The 21,787-nt window shown below is 50.3% G+C and overlaps 1 protein-coding gene across 3 annotated transcripts in view; it reads left to right on the forward strand.

Moving 5' to 3' along the window:
* LOC123770557 (serine/arginine repetitive matrix protein 2) overlaps positions 1–14,395 on the forward strand; it is a 121,124-nt gene extending 106,729 nt beyond the window's left edge. For 2 of the 3 annotated variants that reach the window (XM_045762574.2, XM_045762577.2), the window contains exons 6-7: positions 2,578–2,796; positions 9,221–14,395. In XM_045762574.2, the coding sequence (XP_045618530.1) occupies positions 2,578–2,796; positions 9,221–9,256 (255 nt within the window). In that variant the 3' untranslated portion in view covers positions 9,257–14,395. The remainder of the gene's footprint in view (positions 1–2,577; positions 2,797–9,220) is intronic. The other variant, XR_011222188.1, reaches the window with a different exon arrangement.
* The last annotated feature ends 7,392 nt before the right edge of the window (positions 14,396–21,787 follow it).

The raw sequence follows: 21,787 nt of genomic DNA on the forward strand, positions 1-21,787 counted from the left end.
ACTGTCCCCTGCTGGTCCACTGTCCCCTGCTGGTCCACTGTCCCCTGCTGGTCCACTGTCCCCTGCTGGTCCACTGTCCCCTGATGGTCCACTGCCCCCCTGCTGGTCCACTGCCCCCCTGCTGGTCCACTGCCCCCTGCTGGTCCACTGTACCCTGATGGTCCACTGCCCCCCTGCTGGTCCACTGCCCCCTGCTGGTCCACTGTCCCCCTGCTGGTCCACTGCCCCCTGCTGGTCCACTGTCCCCTGATGGTCCACTGCCCCCTGCTGGTCCACTGCCCCCTGCTGGTCCACTGTCCCCTGATGGTCCACTGCCCCCTGCTGGTCCACTGTCCCCTGCTGGTCCACTGCCCCCTGCAGGTCCACTGTCCCCTGCTGGTCCACTGCCCCCTGCTGGTCCACTGTCCCCCTGCTGGTCCACTGTCCCCCTGCTGGTCCACTGTCCCCCTGCTGGTCCACTGCCCCCTGCTGGTCCACTGCCCCCTGCTGGTCCACTGTCCCCCTGCTGGTCCACTGTCCCCCTGCTGGTCCACTGCCCCCTGCTGGTCCACTGTCCCCCTGCTGGTCCACTGCCCCCTGCTGGTCCACTGTCCCCCTGCTGGTCCACTGCCCCCTGCTGGTCCACTGTCCCCTGCTGGTCCACTGCCCCCTGCTGGTCCACTGTCCCCTGCTGGTCCACTGTCCCCCTGCTGGTCCACTGCCCCCTGCTGGTCCACTGTCCCCTGCTGGTCCACTGTCCCCCTGCTGGTCCACTGCCCCCTGCTGGTCCACTGTCCCCTGCTGGTCCACTGTCCCCCTGCTGGTCCACTGCCCCCTGCTGGTCCACTGTCCCCTGCTGGTCCACTGCCCCCTGCTGGTCCACTGTCCCCTGCTGGTCCACTGCCCCCTGCTGGTCCACTGTTCCCTGCTGGTCCACTGTCCCCCTACTGGTCCACTGACCCCCTACTGGTCCACTGCCCCCTGCAGGTCCACTGTCCCCTGCTGGTCCACTGTCCCCCTGCTGGTCCACTGCCCCCTGCTGGTCCACTGTCCCCTGCTGGTCCACTGTCCCCCTGCTGGTCCACTGTCCCCTGCTGGTCCACTGTCCCCTGCTGGTCCACTGCCCCCTGCTGGTCCACTGTCCCCTGCTGGTCCACTGCCCCCTGCTGGTCCACTGTCCCCCTGCTGGTCCACTGCCCCCTGCTGGTCCACTGTCCCCTGCAGGTCCACTGTCCCCCTGCTGGTCCACTGTCCCCCTGCTGGTCCACTGTCCCCTGCTGGTGCACTGTCCCCTGCAGGTCTACTGTCCCCCTGCTGGTCCACTGTCCCCTGCTGGTCCACTGTCCCCCTGCTGGTCCACTGTCCCCTGCAGGTCCACTGTCCCCCTGCTGGTCCACTGTCCCCTGCAGGTCCACTGTCCCCTGCTGGTCCACTGTCCCCCTGCTGGTCCACTGTCCCCTGCAGGTCCACTGACCCCCTACTGGTCCACTGTCCCCTGCTGGTCCACTGTCCCCCTGCTGGTCCACTGTCCCCCTGCTGGTCCACTGTCCCCTGCTGGTCCACTGTCCCCCTGCAGGTCCACTGTCCCCCTGCTGGTCCACTGTCCCCTGCTGGTCCACTGTCCCCCTACTGGTCCACTGACCCCCTACTGGTCCACTGACCCCTACTGGTCCACTGTCCCCTGCTGGTCCACTGTCCCCTGGCGATTCGCTGCCTATTATCTTACATTTGCTGTTGTTGAACTCTGGCAGCCATTTCTCCGACAATCTCTGCAGCTTATCTACGTCGTCGTGTAGAATCTTACAATCTACAATTACGCCTGCAACAGTTAACAGATAGATCTGTGACCTGCAATAAATATATTATATATATATACATATATATAAGAAACTGAATTACTATAGATAGACCATTAAAGTATAAGGACTAATATACTGGACCTTATATCCGACACCAGGTTCCCTTCACAGTCTTCATAACTCAAACATTTATCATATCTACATTATAAACATATTTAAAATATAAAAACATGTTTACATTAAAAAAAGGAATTAAATTAGTGTCAACGGCTCCTGCCTCTAAGCTGTTCCGTTTACTGACAACTCTAACACTGAACAAGTTCTTCCTAATGACTCTATGGCTCATTAGCGTCTCTTAGCTTCCATCTATGACCCCTCGTTCTGCTGTTCCTAGCTTTAAACAACGCTGTTTTGTCCACTTGTCTATTTCCATTAATATCTTGTATGTTGTTATCATGTCCCCCATATTCAAAATTATTTAATACAATCCTTTCCTCCAAAGTTCTCTGTCTTTCCTCATAGCTCAATCCCCTCAGCTCTGAAACGAGTCTCGTTGCATATCCTTGGACATTTTCTAGTTTCTACTTTTTCAGGTATGGGGTTCCATGCTGGGGGCTGCATATTGAAGAGTGGGTCTGACGTTCGCTGTATATAGGGCCTGGGAAGCTCCTTGGTCAGTATGTCACATGCAGCTGTTTAATATGAACTTCTGACATCAGATTTAAGGTGACATCCCCTCCCAGGTCGTCCCTATCCAAAGAGGCATCACACGTGATCACTGAGACTGTTGTTGTTGCAGCTGGTGATGGACGTGGAGGAGTACGTGCCGGGGGAGATCGAGGTGGTGCAAGATGACAAGCACTTGACGGTCAAGGGCCGCCTGGAGAGCACGCACGACGGCCACACCACCACCAGGACCTTCAACAGGAACTTCCACATCCCCCACAACACCAGAGAGGAGGACATAGACTCCGCGCTCTCCAAAGACGGCATCCTCACTGTCTATGTCCCCAAGAAGGTTAGTCTAGGCCACACGTTACACTCACCCGCCTTAACAAGGCAGTTTAGGGCTCTGAACAAGGCTGTTTAAGGCCCTGAACAAGGCTGTTTAAGGCCCTGAACAAGGCTGTTTAAGGCCCTTGAACAAGGCTGTTTAAGGCCCTGAATAAGGTTGTTTAAGGCCCTAAACAAGGCTGTTTAAGGCCCTGAACAAGGCTGTTTAGGGCCCTGAACAAGGCTGTTTAAGGCCCTGAACAAGGCTGTTTAAGGCCCTGAACAAGGCTGTTTAAGGCCCTAAACAAGGCTGTGTAAGGCCCTGAGCAAGGCTGTTTAAGGCTCTGAACAAGGCTGTTTAGGGCCCTGAACAAGGCTGTTTAAGGCCCTGAACAAGGCTGTTTAGGGCCCTGAACAAGGCTGTTTAAGGCCCTGAACAAGGCTGTTTAGGGCCCTGAACAAGGCTGTTTAGGGCCCTGAACAAGGCTGTTTAGGGCCCTGAACAAGGCTGTTTAAGGCCCTTGAACAAGGCTGTTTAAGGCCCTGAACAAGGCTGTTTAAGGCCCTTGAACAAGGCTGTTTAAGGCCCTTGAACAAGGCTGTTTAAGGCCCTTGAACAAGGCTGTTTAAGGCCCTGAACAAGGCTGTTTAAGGCCCTTGAACAAGGCTGTTTAAGGCCCTGAACAAGGCTGTTTAAGGCCCTGAATACGGCTGTTTAAGGCCCTGAATACGGCTGTTTAAGGCCCTGAACAAGGCTCTTTAAGGCCCTGAACAAGGCTGTTTAAGGCCCTGAACAAGGCTGTTTAAGGCCCTTGAACAAGGCTGTTTAGGGCCCTGAACAAGGCTGTTTAAGGCCCTGAACAAGGCTGTTTAAGGCCCTGAACAAGGCTGTTTAAGGCCCTGAACAAGGCTGTTTAAGGCCCTGAACAAGGCTGTTTAAGGCCCTGAACAAGGCTGTTTAAGGCCCTTGAACAAGGCTGTTCAAGGCCCTTGAACAAGGCTGTTCAAGGCCCTTGAACAAGGCTGTTTAAGGCCCTTGAACAAGGCTGTTTAAGGCCCTGAACAAGGCTGTTTAAGGCCCTTGAACAAGGCTGTTTTAGGCCCTGAACAAGGCTGTTTAAGGCCCTGAACAAGGCTGTTTTAGGCCCTGAACAAGGCTGTTTAAGGCCCTGAACAAGGCTGTTTAAGGCCCTGAACAAGGCTGTTTAAGGTCGCTGGAGAAGGCTGTTTACGGCCCTGAACAAGGCTGTTTAAGGCCCTGAATAAGGTTTAAGGCCCTGAACAAGGCTGTTTTAGGCCCTGAATAAGGTTTAAGGCCCTGAACAAGGCTGTTTTAGGCCCTGAATAAGGTTTAAGGCCCTGAACAAGGCTGTTTTAGGCCCTGAATAAAGCTGTTTAAGGCCCTGAACAAGGCTGTTTTAGGCCCTGAATAAGGTTGTTTAAGGCCCTGAACAAGGCTGTTTTAGGCCCTGAATAAGGTTGTTTAAGGCCCTGAACAAGGCTGTTTAAGGCCCTTAAACAAGGCTGTTTAAGGCCCTTGAACAAGGCTGTTTAAGGCCCTGAACAAGGCTGTTTTAGGCCCTGAACAAGGCTGTTTAAGGCCCTGAACAAGGCTGTTTAAGGCCCTGAACAAGGCTGTTTAAGGCCCTGAACAAAGCTGGTTAAGGCCCTGAACAAGCCTGTTTAAGGCCCTTGAAGAAGGCTGTTTAAGGCTCTGAACAAGGCTGTTTAAGGCCCTTGAACAAGGCTGTTTAAGGCCCTTGAACAAGGCTGTTTAAGGCCCTGAACAAGGCTGTTTAAGGCCCTGAACAAGGCTGTTTTAGGCCCTGAATAAGGTTTAAGGCCCTGAACAAGGCTGTTTAAAGCCCTGAACAAGGCTGTTTAAGGCCCTGAACAAGGCTGTTTAAGGCCCTGAATAAGGTTGTTTAAGGCCCTGAACAAGGCTGTTTAAGGCCCTTGAACAAGGCTGTTTAAGGCCCTTGAACAAGGCTGTTTAAGGCCCTGAACAAGGCTGTTTTAGGCCCTAAACAAGGCTGTTTAAGGCCCTGAACAAGGCTGTTTAAGGCCCTGAACAAGGCTGTTTAAGGCCCTGAACAAGGCTGTTTAGGGCCCTGAACAAGGCTGTTTAGGGCCCTGAACAAGGCTGTTTAAGGCCCTTGAACAAGGCTGTTTAAGGCCCTGAACAAGGCTGTTTAAGGCCCTTGAACAAGGCTGTTTAAGGCCCTTGAACAAGGCTGTTTAAGGCCCTTGAACAAGGCTGTTTAAGGCCCTTGAACAAGGCTGTTTAAGGCCCTGAACAAGGCTGTTTAAGGCCCTTGAACAAGGCTGTTTAAGGCCCTGAACAAGGCTGTTTAAGGCCCTGAATACGGCTGTTTAAGGCCCTGAATACGGCTGTTTAAGGCCCTGAACAAGGCTCTTTAAGGCCCTGAACAAGGCTGTTTAAGGCCCTGAACAAGGCTGTTTAAGGCCCTTGAACAAGGCTGTTTAGGGCCCTGAACAAGGCTGTTTAAGGCCCTGAACAAGGCTGTTTAAGGCCCTGAACAAGGCTGTTTAAGGCCCTGAACAAGGCTGTTTAAGGCCCTGAACAAGGCTGTTTAAGGCCCTTGAACAAGGCTGTTCAAGGCCCTTGAACAAGGCTGTTTAAGGCCCTTGAACAAGGCTGTTTAAGGCCCTGAACAAGGCTGTTTAAGGCCCTTGAACAAGGCTGTTTTAGGCCCTGAACAAGGCTGTTTAAGGCCCTGAACAAGGCTGTTTTAGGCCCTGAACAAGGCTGTTTAAGGCCCTGAACAAGGCTGTTTAAGGTCGCTGGAGAAGGCTGTTTACGGCCCTGAACAAGGCTGTTTAAGGCCCTGAATAAGGTTTAAGGCCCTGAACAAGGCTGTTTTAGGCCCTGAATAAGGTTTAAGGCCCTGAACAAGGCTATATTAGGCCCTGAATAAGGTTTAAGGCCCTGAACAAGGCTGTTTTAGGCCCTGAATAAAGCTGTTTAAGGCCCTGAACAAGGCTGTTTTAGGCCCTGAATAAGGTTGTTTAAGGCCCTGAACAAGGCTGTTTTAGGCCCTGAATAAGGTTGTTTAAGGCCCTGAACAAGGCTGTTTAAGGCCCTTAAACAAGTCTGTTTAAGGCCCTTGAACAAGGCTGTTTAAGGCCCTGAACAAGGCTGTTTTAGGCCCTGAACAAGGCTGTTTAAGGCCCTGAACAAGGCTGTTTAAGGCCCTGAATACGGCTGTTTAAGGCCCTGAATACGGCTGTTTAAGGCCCTGAACAAGGCTCTTTAAGGCCCTGAACAAGGCTGTTTAAGGCCCTGAACAAGGCTGTTTAAGGCCCTTGAACAAGGCTGTTTAGGGCCCTGAACAAGGCTGTTTAAGGCCCTGAACAAGGCTGTTTAAGGCCCTGAACAAGGCTGTTTAAGGCCCTGAACAAGGCTGTTAAAGGCCCTGAACAAGGCTGTTTAAGGCCCTGAACAAGGCTGTTTAAGGCCCTTGAACAAGGCTGTTCAAGGCCCTTGAACAAGGCTGTTTAAGGCCCTTGAACAAGGCTGTTTAAGGCCCTGAACAAGGCTGTTTAAGGCCCTTGAACAAGGCTGTTTTAGGCCCTGAACAAGGCTGTTTAAGGCCCTGAACAAGGCTGTTTTAGGCCCTGAACAAGGCTGTTTAAGGCCCTGAACAAGGCTGTTTAAGGCCCTGAACAAGGCTGTTTTAGGCCCTGAATAAGGTTTAAGGCCCTGAACAAGGCTGTTTTAGGCCCTGAATAAGGTTTAAGGCCCTGAACAAGGCTGTTTTAGGCCCTGAATAAAGCTGTTTAAGGCCCTGAACAAGGCTGTTTTAGGCCCTGAATAAGGTTGTTTAAGGCCCTGAACAAGGCTGTTTTAGGCCCTGAATAAGGTTGTTTAAGGCCCTGAACAAGGCTGTTTAAGGCCCTTAAACAAGGCTGTTTAAGGCCCTTGAACAAGGCTGTTTAAGGCCCTGAACAAGGCTGTTTTAGGCCCTGAACAAGGCTGTTTAAGGCCCTGAACAAGGCTGTTTAAGGCCCTGAACAAGGCTGTTTAAGGCCCTGAACAAAGCTGTTTAAGGCCCTGAACAAGCCTGTTTAAGGCCCTTGAAGAAGGCTGTTAAAGGCCCTGAACAATGCTGTTTAAGGCCTTGAACAAGGCTGTTTAAGGCCCTGAACAAGGCTGTTTTAGGCCCTGAATAAGGTTTAAGGCCCTGAACAAGGCTGTTTAAAGCCCTGAACAAGGCTGTTTAAGGCCCTGAACAAGGCTGTTTAAGGCCCTGAATAAGGTTGTTTAAGGCCCTGAACAAGGCTGTTTAAGGCCCTTGAACAAGGCTGTTTAAGGCCCTGAACAAGGCTGTTTTAGGCCCTAAACAAGGCTGTTTAATGCCCTGAACAAGGCTGTTTAAGGCCCTGAACAAGGCTGTTTAAGGCCCTGAACAAGGCTGTTTAAGGCCCTTGAACAAGGCTATTTAAGGCCCTTGAACAAGGCTGTTTAAGGCCCTTGAACAAGGCTGTTTAAGACCCTTGAACAAGGCTGTTTAAGGCCCTTGAACAAGGCTGTTTAAGGCCCTGAACAAGGCTGTTTAAGGCCCTTGAACAAGGCTATTTAAGGCCCTTGAACAAGGCTGTTTAAGGCCCTGAACAAGGCTGTTTAAGGCATCACTCAAAACTACCCCAAACGTCCCCACAATATTGGTCCTCTCAATGTTCTCATTTAACTTTTATAGCTAATATTAGAGCAGAATTTCTGGCGATCACTAGGGTCCCTCAACGCTGTTCACCTTCACGACAATCTTACACAACTTCTCCCTCAAATGTTTGTTTACAGCTGTGTGTGAGGGCGTGCGGTTCATAGCTCCCTGTTGGCGCACTGGTAGCCCACACGCTCCAGGCATAGTTAACCATTTGGTCTAGGTTCGAGTCCTGGTTAGGAAAGATTGGTAAAGTAAAAAAGTAAAACTAGTAGGGTAAGGCTTACCATGAGCTATGGGAAGGGAAAGCTCTCAGCCTGCTAACAGGAGTCAGCAGTCGTCTGCTCCTGTACCCACCTGTGTGTAAAACTAGTAGGGTAAGGCTTACCATGAGCTATGGGAAGGGAAAGCTCTCAGCCAGCTAACAGGAGTCAGCAGTCGTCTGCTCCTGTACCCTCCTGTGTGTAAAACTAGTAGGGTAAGGCTTACCATGAGCTATGGGAAGGGAAAGCTCTCAGCCAGCTAACAGGAGTCAGCAGTCGTCTGCTCCTGTACCCTCCTGTGTGTAAAACTAGTAGGGTAAGGCTTACCATGAGCTATGGGAAGGGAAAGCTCTCAGCCAGCTAACAGGAGTCAGCAGTCGTCTGCTCCTGTACCCTCCTGTGTGTAAAACTAGTAGGGTAAGGCTTACCATGAGCTATGGGAAGGGAAAGCTCTCAGCCTGCTAACAGGAGTCAGCAGTCGTCTGCTCCTGTACCCTCCTGTGTGTAAAACTAGTAGGGTAAGGCTTACCATGAGCTATGGGAAGGGAAAGCTCTCAGCCAGCTAACAGGAGTCAGCAGTCGTCTGCTCCTGTACCCTCCTGTGTGTAAAACTAGTAGGGTAAGGCTTACCATGAGCTATGGGAAGGGAAAGCTCTCAGCCAGCTAACAGGAGTCAGCAGTCGTCTGCTCCTGTACCCTCCTGTGTGTAAAACTAGTAGGGTAAGGCTTACCATGAGCTATGGGAAGGGAAAGCTCTCAGCCTGCTAACAGGAGGCCATACCCTGGTAAGTACAAGACAGTGGGGGGTCCACTTGTGGCTTTCATCACACGAAGCACAAAAGTTTCTTCTTACGAAACCTTTACATCTTTCCTCAGTCATGGTGCCTGTGTGCACAGTTCCTAGACACTTGATGAGCTCGGTAGCGCCACCAGGCTGTTTATAACAAACACAACCTCGGCTTGTCAAGTTACCACACCCGTAAACTGTTTACTAACTGTAAACAAAGCCGCCACGATTAACACAAAGATGAACTGGTTTCGTAAGGGATGAGAGGTTGTTGTATCCCTGCCCATAGCTTCCCTGTCCAGTGGCTACGCTGAATAGAGCAGGGGCCAGATTCACGAATCAGTTACGCAAGCACTTACGAACCTGTACATCGTTTCTCAATCTTTGGCGGCTTTGTTTACAATTATTAAACAGTTAATGAGCTCCGAAGCACCAGGAGGCTGTTTATAACAATAACAACAGTTGATTGACAAGTTTTCATACTTGTAAACTGTTTAATAAATGTAACCAAAGCCGTCACAGATTGAGGAAAGATGTACACGTTCGTAAGTACTTGCGAAACTGCTTCGTGAATCTAGCCCCCAGGTCCCTGACTTTATATGCCCCGCCTGTCAGCAGGTGGGGGGGGGGGGTGGAGGTGGCTTCCAAACCTTCCTCTTTGAGTGCTTCTCGGTGTCGTGGCTGCGACTCTAACTCTCTCCGTTTTGTTTACAGAAGGAGCGGGTCATCAAGATAGAGCTGACGGACTAGCGGTGACCACAACCATGGAGGGATTACCTACAGTGTAGGTCCTGTGAAGACATCCATGGAGGGATTACCTACAGTGTAGGTCCTGTGAAGACTACCATGGAGGGATTACCTACAGTGTAGGTCCTGTGAAGACTACCATGGAGGGATTACCTACAGTGTAGGTCCTGTGAAGACTACCATGGAGGGATTACCTACAGTGTAGGTCCTGTGAAGACATCCAGGACAACCAGAAGTCCAGGCTCCAGGACTCTCAACAGGACCACCATCAGGACTCTCAACAGGATCACCACCAGGACTCTACACAGGACCACCACCAGGACTCTCAACAGGACCACCTCCAGGACTCTCAACAGGACCACCATCAGGACTCTCAACAGGATCACCACCAGGACTCTACACAGGACCACCACCAGGACTCTACACAGGACCACCACCAGGACTCTACACAGGACCACCACCAGGACTCTACACAGGACCACCACCAGGACTCTACACAGGACCACCACCAGGATTCTACACAGGACCACCACCAGAACTCTACACAGGACCACCACCAGGACTCTACACAGGACCACCTCCAGGACTCTACACAGGACCACCACCAGGACTCTACACAGGACCACCACCAGGACTCTCAACAGGATCACCACCAGGACTCTACACAGGACCACCACCAGGACTCTACACAGGACCACCTCCAGGACTCTACACAGGACCACCACCAGGACTCTACACAGGACCACCTCCAGGACTCTACACAGGACCACCACCAGGACTCTACACAGGACCACCACCAGGACTCTCAACAGGACCACCACCAGGACTCTACACAGGACCACCACCAGAACTCTACACAGGACCACCACCAGGACTCTACACAGGACCACCACCAGGACTCTACACAGGACCACCACCAGGACTCTACACAGGACCACCACCAGGACTCTACACAGGACCACCACCAGGACTCTACACAGGACCACCACCAGGACTCTACACAGGACCACCACCAGGACTCTACACAGGACCACCACCAGGACTCTACACAGGACCACCACCAGGACTCTCAACAGGACCACCTCCAGGACTCTTAACAGGACCACCACCAGGACTCTCAACAGGACCACCACCAGGACTCTCAACAGGATCACCACCAGGACTCTCAACAGGATCACCACCAGGACTCTCAACAGGACCACCACCAGGACTCTCAACAGGATCACCACCAGGACTCTCAACAGGATCACCACCAGGACTCTCAACATGACCAGTGCCCTGATTAGGCCTGGTCCACAGCAGCACTACAAGGCTGTGTGGGGGGCTGTGTATAGGCTGTGTGGGGGGCTGTGTGGGGGGCTGTGGGGGGGGCTGTGTATAGGCTGTGTGGGGGGCTGTGTATAGGCTGTGTATAGGCTGTGTGTAGGCTGTGTATAGGCTGTGTGGGGGGGCTGTGTATAGGCTGTGTATAGGCTGTGTGTAGGCTGTGGGGGGGGCTGTGTATAGGCTGTGTGTAGGCTGTGTGGGGGGGCTGTGTGGGGGGCTGTGTATAGGCTGTGTGGGGGGCTGTGTGGGGGGCTGTGTGGCAGTAGTAGTAGGCATCCGTCAATCCCGTGGGGTTAATGGAGTTATGCCCTGGGTGTGTAGTTGTTGTAGTGTAGTTGGGTGCAGCGCCTGCTGTGGCTGTGAAGGTCAACCTGAGGATGACAGTCCCGGCCGCAGCGAGCGCAGATAAACACAGAAACGGGCGCGTCTGACAGTGGTCGAGACCTCCTCTGAAGTCTGTAATCCTCCACCTGCCTCTTCAAGTTCATTCTCGAATTGCTGGAGTCCCTTCTGCACTCTGCATCTCCAGGCAGATCTGTCCGCAGCTGCTGCCTCCCAGGTGTTGATGTCGATGTTCAGCTGCTTGAGGTCGCGTTTGCAGGCATCTTTGAAACCCAGCTGAGGTCTTTGAAACCCAGCTGAGGTCTTTGAAACCCAGCTGAGGTCTTTGAAACCCAGCTGAGGTCTTTGAAACCCAGCTGAGGTCTTTGAAACCCAGCTGAGGTCTTTGAAACCCAGCTGAGGTCTTTGAAACCCAGCTGAGGTCTTTGAAACCCAGCTGAGGTCTTTGAAACCCAGCTGAGGTCTTTGAAACCCAGCTGAGGTCTTTGAAACCCAGCTGAGGTCTTTGAAACCCAACTGAGGTCTTTGAAACCCAGCTGAGGTCTTTGAAACGCAACTGAGGTCTTCCGGTGGGTCTCCTTCCTGATGCCAGTTCTCCATACAAGAGGTCCTTCGGTATGCGGCCATCTACCATGCGTGTGACATGTCCCAGCCATCGCATGCGTCTCAGCTTCAGGAGAGTGAACATTGAAGGGACTCCTGTTCTCTCGAGTACAGTGTTGTTGGTGACGTGGTCTCTCCACGTGGTGTCAAGGATGCGTCTCAGGTTCCGCATGTGAAAGGTATTGAGCCGTCACTCCTGGCGAGAGCGCAGGGTCCAGGATTCCCAGCCGTAGAGAAGTGTACTCACCCCCTGTTGAACACCACTGTTGATGTTGAATGGTTCAGAAGTTGAGCCGTCGTACACGACTGTTCCCTTCATGTCCTTGTGGAACGATTGTATCATGCTGAGTAGGGTGGGTGGGCAGCCAATTTTGGCCAAGATCTTGAAGAGTCCGTCCCTACTCACGAGGTCGAAGGTCTTTGTAAGGTCAATGAAGGTGATGTATGAGGCTCTTCTCTGCTCCCTGCACTTTTCTTGAAGCTGTCTCAGGGAGAACACCATGTCAGTGGTCGACTTCTCTGCTCGGAAACCACATTGTGACTCGGGTACACTCTTTCAGCAAGAATCTGAAGCCTGACCAAGACGTCCCTGGCGAAGAGTTTGTCGATGGCGCTGAGGAGGGAGATGCCACGATAGTTGTTGACATCGCTTCTGTCACCTTTATTTTTGTAGAGTGTGATGATGTTTGCATCTCTCATGTCTTGTGGCACCGAGCCCTCCCTCCAGCACTGGCACACAAGTTCATGAAGCTCAGATTTAAGTGTTCCACGAGCGCACTTGAGAACTTCAGGTGGAATCCCGTCGTCTCCTGGGGCCTTCCCTGAGGAAAATGAATCCACTGATTTCTCAACCTCTTCCACAGTCGGTTCAAGATCAAGGTCTTCCATGATGGGCAGGCACTCGATTGCATCCAAAGCCTCTACGCTGACCAAGTTCTCTCTGGAGTAGAGTTCAGAGTAATGTTCCACCCAGCGATTCATCTGTTGATCACGGTCATTAATGATCTCTCCAGTGGCTGACTTCAGAGGAGCCGTCCGGTTTTGTGTAGGGCCTGTTGCCTGTTTGATCCCTTCGTACATGCCTCTTGTGTTGCCGACAGTGGCCGCAGTCTGGATGCTGGAACAGAGTCGAAGCCAGTAATCGTTAGCACAGCGCCTCGCAGTATGTTAAACTCTACTGCGGGCAGTACGGAGGGCCTGTAGGTTCCTTTCTGAGGGCAGGTTCTTGTAGGACGAGAGAGCTCGTCTCTTTTACTCTAAGAGAGGTAACAGTTCCTCTACACTGGCCTCGAACCAATCTGCTGACTTGTTCTGCCTCTTACCGAAGGTGGACATGGCAGTGTTGAAAATAGTGCCCCTGAGATGTGACCACCTCTCACTTGTGCTATCGCAGGGTGGTACAGGCAGGGCATTTACCAGCGCCGCAGTGAATTCCTCCACCTTGTGAAGGTCACGGGTCTTGTTTACGTTACTGCGTGGTCTTCCCTCCTCCTTTGCTCTGTGGATTTTCCATGGCTGAAACTTTACTCTGCAAACTGTGCTGTTTATAGGCTGTGTAGGGGCTGTGTAGGGGCTGTGTGTGTGGGGTGGGCTGTGTAGGGGCTGTGTGAGTGGGGTGGGCTGTGTGTGTGTGGGGTGGGCTGTGTGTGTGGGGTGGGCTGTGTGTGTGGGGTGGGCTGTGTGAGTGGGGTGGGCTGTGTGTGTGTGGGGTGGGCTGTGTGAGTGGGGTGGGCTGTGTGTGTGGGGTGGGCTGTGTGAGTGGGGTGGGCTGTGTGTGTGGGGGTGGGGTGTGTAGGGGCTGTATATAGACTGTGTTGGGGACTGTGTATAGACTGTGTGTATAGGCTGTATATAGGCTGTGTACAGGCTGTGTGGGAGGCTGTGTATTAGACTGTGTGGAGGGCTGTGTGTATAGGCTGTATATAGGCTGTGTAGGGAGCTGTGTATAGGCTGTGTATAGACTGTGTGGGGGGCTGTGTATAGGCTGTGTAGGGGGCTGTGTAGGGGAGGCCTGAATACTACACCATATAGTGCCACCCCCCCACCACAAGTGCCACCACCACCACAAGTGCCACCCCCACCACCACAAGTGCCACCCCCCCTACCACAAGTGCCACCACCACAAATGCCACCCCCACCACAAGTGCCTCCGTCATGTGTATCCAACACCTGTGTACCAGTGCCTCCATCAGGTGTGTCCTACACCTGTGTATCAGTGCCTCCATCAGGTGTGTCCTACACCTGTGTATCAGTGCCTCCATCAGGTGTGTCCTACCCCCTGTGTACCAGTGCCTCCATCAGGTGTGTCCTACCCCCTGTGTACCAGTGCCTCCATCAGGTGTGTCCTACACCTGTGTATCAGTGCCTCCATCAGGTGTGTCCTACCCCCTGTGTACCAGTGCCTCCATCAGGTGTGTCCTACACCTGTGTACCAGTGCCTCCGTCAGGTGTGTCCTACACCTGTGTACCAGTGCCTCCATCAGGTGTGTCCTACACCTGTGTACCAGTGCCTCCATCAGGTGTGTCCTACACCTGTGTACCAGTGCCTTCGTCAGGTGTGTCCTACACCTGTGTACCAGTGCCTCCGTCAGTAACAGGACCCCAAACCTTCCCCTGGACCAGGTTAAGGTTGTCCTGGTCCTGTCTAGGTCCCCCGCGGGGCAGCCCCAGATGAAAGTGCCTGAGGGAGGTCCCGAGGGCCTCCTGCGAGTGCCACTTGTAGTCCCTCTCTGTGGTTGACACTATAATTGCTCACTGAGTGCCTCTTGCGCTGTGATGTTGACGTAAATGTTGGTATAAATGTTCGGTTGTAAGTAAACTAATGTGAGCTTGTCAGTACTATGAGTGTGTGCAATAAACTATATTCTCAGAGTTGTATCTTTCTTGTAATCAACAACCCTGCGAGCAAGGAAGTAATTATCAAAAGAAGGCATCAAACCGGGGCGACTATGTAGTACCGTCAAAAGTGCGGGATATTCAAACGATGCTAAATATCACTAAGGATGCCAATACGAGAACAAAAGCGCATAAGACAAACAGCATCAAAGGTATCCGATATCACCAAGGATGCTATCGAGGGACAAGTGACCGCGAGGGACGGTCGAGATGCGAGACACACGCTCGTCCTGGAAGTCGGGACTTTCAACAAGGATATGCGTGACCGTAAGAGGGACAATGCAATTTGAACAATAAGGAGCAGGGCAGCGCTCTATTAAGTGCCTGTGACGTGAGCAGGTATGGCCAATACGTAGCCTCACCAGAGCCGTTTCCCACCGCCGGTTACAGTGGTAGGAGGAAGGCCACAGGGACACACTACCCTTAAGAGCACGCAGTTTGTTACCAGTAACAGAAGACCCACAACACTGCCAACGGGCAAGGATAGAGGAATGAATAACAGGGTACAAGTCGGAATAAGGAATACCTTTACGGGAGATGGGACAAGCGCGGATAGCGTCCTTAACGACAGCGTCCGCACACTAAGGACACACCAATATGGCTGCGAACCCAGCAAAACTTCACTGTCTTAAATCTGCTGGAGATTAGAAAGAGCTAATATTAAGTTTCGATTACCACAGGATGGACAGGATTAAAGGACTCCGGAGCCATGAGGGCACTGCGAGAGTGAACCACAACAACAAAGGAAGAATTACGGCGAGAAACCAGTTGACGAAGAGCAAACAAAACTGCATAAAGTTCACCCGTGAACATGTTAGTCTCCGGAGGCAGGCGGCACACATATAGGTGTGGTCAGGAAACACACCGGAGTAGCCCACACTGCCAGCAGACTTAGACCCATCTGTGAAGACCGAGACGGACCGGAAGTGTGAAGAAACATGAACAAGGAAAAAGCGTTTCAGAACTGTAGGAGGGGTAAAAGCCTTAGTCATGCAGGTCAAGGTCCTACAAAACATAGGAAGAGGGACCCTCCATGGGGGAAAGGACGGAATGACACGAGGAGAAACATTGGCAAAACGAACCGAGAGAGAACCTTACAAGCGAGACAACCATACAGAAAGAGGAAGGTGGTGAAATATAAGAGGAGAGGTAGTGGTCAAAGTGCGACATAAGCGAGAGTGAGGGTGTTGACGAGACCGCGCAAAGTAGCGAAGACAGTAGCGATCACGGCGATCCTGTAAAGACAGGATGCCTGTCTCAACATACAGGCTCTAGGAAGGGGTCGCACGAAAGGCAGCAGAGCTAAGACGGAGCCCAGTATGGTGCAGTGCATCAAGCCGACGAAGGGTGGAAGGAGAGGCAGACGAGTAAGCAGGACAGCCATAATCGGGTTTAGACAGCACATGAGAGTAATGTAAAGAGGAGCGTATGCCTATCAGCTCCTCAGGAAGTATGGGACAAGACCTTAAGTACGTTATGCGCCTTTGAGCATTCGTCTCAGTAGAATGAGATAAGGGGAGACCTGAGCAAGCCAGTGTCAAAGATTAACCCCAAAAGTTAAGCAAAATCCTTAAATCTTAAATCCAAAATCTACAAAAGAAGATTACCATCAAGCGACAGAGGGTCGAAGGACGACCTGCTTCCGAGTAAAGGTCATGGCACACCAGCCGGAGGGAACTTGAAGCCATGATTGGTGTATACGACAACAACGACACCCAGGGCGACACGGCATCGACACCCAGGGCGACACGGCATCGACACCCAGGGCGACACGGCATCGACACCCAGGGCGACACGGCATCGACACCCAGGACGACACGGCATCGACACCCAGGGCGACACGGCATCAATCACAAGCTGAAGCCGCCGTTGGAGGAAAGACGAGTCATAACCTTGACAACAGAGGACGAGTCATAACCTTGACAACAGAGGGCGAGTCATAACCTTGACAACAGAGGACGAGTCATAACCTTGACAACAGAGGACGAGTCATAACCTTGACAACAGAGGGCGAGTCATAACCTTGACAACAGAGGACGAGTCATAACCTTGACAACAGAGGACGAGTCATAACCTTGACAACAGAGGGCGAGTCATAACCTTGACAACAGAGGACGAGTCATAACCTTGACAACAGAGGACGAGTCATAACCTTGACAACAGAGGACGAGTCATAACCTTGACAACAGAGGACGAGTCATAACCTTGACAACAGAGGACGAGTCATAACCTTGACAACAGAGGGCGAGTCATAACCTTGACAACAGAGGACGAGTCATAACCTTGACAACAGAGGACGAGTCATAACCTTGACAACAGAGGACGAGTCATAACCTTGACAACAGAGGACGAGTCATAACCTTGACAACAGAGGGCGAGATCATCAACATAAAGAGCGGAGAAAATGTCAAAAGGAAGAGAGGAAAGAAGACCATTGAGGACAACCAGGAAAAGAGTTTCTTTTCAGTTTCTGAAACTTTTCTTTGAAACTTTTTCCTTTTAAAAAGGAAAAACTTTTCCAGAGTTTCTTTCCACTTTCCCAATAGCTTCAACAATTGGGAAAGTGGAGTTACAATCTAGGAGGTGATACAATATTGAAACATATTGTAACAATATTGTAATATTGAGTTACAATCTAGGAGGTGTAGCAATATTGTATCACTACCTAGATTGTAACTCCACTTTCCCAATTATAGCCCCAGCTTAACACCGCTTACCAAGCTCACTTTGACCCTCACTGAACTCACCAGCTCTATGTTAAACTGAAATAATAAATGGGAAGAAAATACAACTGGTGGTGCAGGCGATGAGTCACAATAACGTGGTTAAAGTATGTTGACCAGACCACACACTAGAAGGTGAAGGGACGACCACGTTTCGGTCCGTCCTGGACCATTCTCAAGTCAACAATCGACTTAAGAATGGTCCAGGACGAACCGAAACGTCGTCGTCCCTTCACCTTCTAGTGTGAGGTCTGGTCAACATGTAGAGAGAAATTTAATGATTCAAAATGAATTAGAGAGAAAGATTAACTAAACAAAATAAATCAATATGAACTTTATTTAATTAAATGACTCGAAATATATCCTAACTCTTAATACATCCTACGAGGCAATTGATGTGAACAACTGAAATGCACAATCAAGACAGCACAATACCTTCTGCCTGCAAATCCCAGCCACAGATGTTGACCGCCTCTCCAGGTCCCATTGACCTGCCCAAGTTCACAACTCATAGTCACACTAAACTAAAGTTAAGTGTGACTTAACTTAACCTCCAAGTGAAGACTTTCTCCACCCACTGAGTCATCTATGGCATATTAGCCACGTCCACATAACAGAGGCCTAATCCAGTCATTTCAAACTCTGGCCTATGGTCTGGAACTCATAGGCCAGAGTGCCAGGTACCCCCCCCCCCCCGCTCTTTCAGGGGTTCCCCACCAAACCGCAGCCTCTAGTTGGACCTGTTATCTCCAACCAATCACTGCCCAGGGCACAAGCCTGGCCCGCCTGAAATGAATGTTCTTCTCCCGTTAAGTTGTTCTAGCTGTGCACCGGTTGACATGTGAACAAGCTTCGATTGCCCATCGGGACACACACCAGATCGTTGCTCCCAAGCGAGAATGTTTATTGAACAGATGATTAATGTATCACCTCACTGGCTATGGGGAGGAAACAGGGAAAGGGGAAGGGGCTGGGGAAGAGGGGATACTAAGACGATCTTGTCGGCTAAGGACCCTTGGCTCGAACAGTTTATGGCCGGAGGGAAGAGGGGAGATGAAACAAGGGTGAAGGGGGAGATGGGAGGGGACAGCGTTGACCGTGACAGTCCTACGGCGGCAGTGTTTCTCCAGGCTGCACGCTTACAGCGGACAGCCCGAGCACAGTCTGCGTTCCACCATTGAACGCACTTTCACGCACGCCGGGAGGGACAGCGAGGAACAGAGCAAAGCGCAGGATCAAAAACAGTGTCCTGAAAGAGGAGGTGGTCTCGGGGGAGAGGCAGATCAGAGGTCGGAAAAGAGTAGCGCAAGGTGAAGAGGTTCGAGTCAGCCCTGACAAACTGCCACCTAAGGAAGGAGACAGGAGGGCAAAAAGAGGTGACAAGGATGGGGAAATGGTCACTGTTATAGAGGTCATCAGGAACCCGCCAGGTGAAGTCCGAATAAAGAGAAGACGAGCAGAGTGAAAGATCAAGACAAGAAGGGGTGTGAGTGCATGAGTCAACCTGAGCAGGCTCACCAGAATTCAGAAGAGAGGACAAAAGGTTCAAGGCGGCGGCCTCGGGTGTTTGTCAGAACATCACCCCAGAGGACGTCCGGGGCGATGTTCTGACTCAACATCCATGTGACGTCAGTTGAACTCCCGGTTGCAATTCTTTTAACCATGTCGTAGCATAGTCTATTAAGACGCGTCTGGAATCCTCTCGGATGTAGGTTCGAACCCTCATCACGGCCCTTGTGGATATGTTCATCACCCCAGAGGGGTTGCCGACAGTTAAAATTACCCAAAAGGAACACCGGCTCTGGCAAGGAGTCCAGGAGGTGCTTAAGATCAGGAAGAGAAAGTGAGACATTCGGGGGGAGATAAGTGGAATAAACAGTATACCATTTACCGGCAAAGAGCCTAACCACGTGGGCGGGACGGTAGAGCGACGGTCTCGCTTCATGCTGGTCGGTGTTCAATCCCCGACCGTCCAAGTGGTTGGGCACCATTCCTTTCCCCCCCGTCCCATCCAAAATCCTTATCCTGACCAAGCGTGGGAAAAATCTGGCTCCAGAATATTAATAATAATAATTTTAAGAATATCGAAGGACCACTCCCTTTATAAGAGAAATAAATATTTAAATTGAATGAATTAGAGAACCAGTGCCGATGGATCTCAGAAATAATTGATAATATAATATGATTGCTCAGGGAAATCTTAAGAGCAATAATGGACTGTAGAATAATAATTAAATTATGGAGCCAAATCCCTCCGCAGTCTTTGGAGGGTTGAAATAGTAGAAACTAATACGTTACTTACACAATGAAGTAGATGCTAATTTGCATCAAATTTAAGCCATTATGATATCAAGAATATCTGTAATAATTACATGGCAAAATGTAAATGGTTAGTAAATATATGTGATCTTAAATTAAATATCACGAATCAACTAAATGTTAGAAATTTGTGACTAAGAAATGAAACAGTGGCTTAGCTGTATTGCAGAAATGTGCAGGCGATGAGTCACAATAACGTGGCTAAAGTGTGTTGACCAGACCACACACCAGAAGGTGAAGGGACGACCACGTTTCGGTCCGTCCTGGACCATTCTCAAGTCAACAATCGACTTGAGAATGATCCAGGACGGACCGAAACGTCGTCGTCCCTTCACCTTCTAGTGTGTGGTCTGGTCAACATTGTAGAAATAGATGTACGCGTTAGAGCAGTCACTTCAACCTGCTGTCCAGGTACACGCGTGGAGGGGAAGGTTAGGCGCGCAGGACTCGTAATTCTGTGGCGCGGGTTCGATTCCTGCACGAGGCAGAAACAAATGGGCAAAGTTTCTTTCACCCTGAATGCCCCTGTTACCTAGCAGTAAATAGGTACCTGGGAGTTAGTCAGCTGTCACGGGCTGCTTCCTGGGGGTGGACGCCTGGTCGAGGACCGGGCCGCGGGGACACTAAAGCCCCGAAATCATCTCAAGATAACCTCAAGATCTCTCCTCTCGCCGCTATGGCACACTCTGAAACACAGTCAATATGTAAGAGATGCCTATACCACTGCCATTGGGAGCCGGTCGGCCGAGCGGACAGCACGCTGGACTTGTGATCCTGTGGTCTCGGGTTCGATCCCGGGCGCCGGCGAGAAACAATGGGCAGAGTTTCTTTCACCCTATGCTCCTGTTACCTAGCAGTAAAATAGGTACCTGGGTGTTAGTCAGCTGTCACGGGCTGCTTCCTGGGGGTGGAGGCCTGGTCGAGGACCGGGCCGCGGGGACACTAAAAAGCCCCGAAATCATCTCAAGATAAGATCTTAAGATAACCACAGCGGATATACAACTATTTCTGAATGACAGGTGAGGACACGATCCAGCATGGGACTAACTTTTTGTAATTTGATGTCCATGCGTTTGGACGACTAGCAACCGACGCATTTGTCGCGTTGTGATCACAATTAAACACATATTTGTAGGACTTAACCGTATTATGCTCGACGAGATGAGTGTCTGTTGGTTGACGGAGTCGCTCCAAGACCCTGAGATCCGCTGCTACAAGGATGCGGGTAATACGGGCTGGTGAAGTACGTGAGCTCCTAGACACTGCTTGTTGCCAGCAATATGGCTGCCGTCCTCTCCTCCTCCCTCTCCAGTCTCGCCCGCGCATGCGCAATAACACGAAGAGTTGATACGGAGAATTATTCTTCTATTATTTATTCAACCACGCGAGATATTAAGGCTAAGGTTTATTATGAAGGAACTAATATTAATTGCATTCTCGTTGTATAGTAATTAATATGAAACGAAGTTCATAGAGACGAAAAGCTAAAGGAGAAATTCATTCCTCCATGCAGCTCTGTGATAACAGTGGGTACGGTTATAGAGTGATCAGCTAATAACGCTATATTATTTGATCACTGGTTGACACACTATCAGTTAATAATTCTTAGGAAACAATACCGATATAAAAGGAGAATAAAATATAATTCTCTGAAATGTAGACATTATCTTTCCCCTCTGCTAAATTATCTGACGGAACATAGCATGAAGTAGGAAAGACTTGGCGCAGTTATTACGCAGAAGAAGGGAAGAATTAAAATTGTTAGTCTACAAATTAGTAATATTAGTAAATTACTGTTGTTAGTACAAGGATGATTTATTGAAGTACTAAAAATGATGAATAAGTGTTGAATATTTCCAAGACCAAGTGTTATAGTCGTAATGGCTTTCTCCTAATAGTTCTTTTCCTTCCTCACAAAGAACGGCAACCCGTTCTCGCAAATTTAATAAGTCAATATTGACTTATTAAATATGTGCATAGGTGACATACTTAACATAATATATACCCTTAAAAAGATTCATAGAAAACACCGACCTTACTTAACCTACTTAGTATGTTAAGATAAGCATCTTATTGCTTCGTAATTACAATTATTACCTAACCTATAATAGGTATAGGTTAAGTAATAATTGTAATTACGAAGCAATAAGATGCTTATCTTAAGATACTAACAAGGTTAGGTAAGGTCGGTGTTTTCTATGAATCTTTTTAAGGGTATCTATTATGTTTAGTATATCACCTATGCACGTAGTTAATAAGTCAATATTGACTTTACGAATTTGCGAGAACGGGTTGGCCGCAGAACACTGAAAGCTGATTGAATAAT

This window comes from Procambarus clarkii, chromosome 46 (assembly GCF_040958095.1).
Source record: "Procambarus clarkii isolate CNS0578487 chromosome 46, FALCON_Pclarkii_2.0, whole genome shotgun sequence".
In the NCBI taxonomy this organism is placed as follows: domain Eukaryota; kingdom Metazoa; phylum Arthropoda; class Malacostraca; order Decapoda; family Cambaridae; genus Procambarus; species Procambarus clarkii.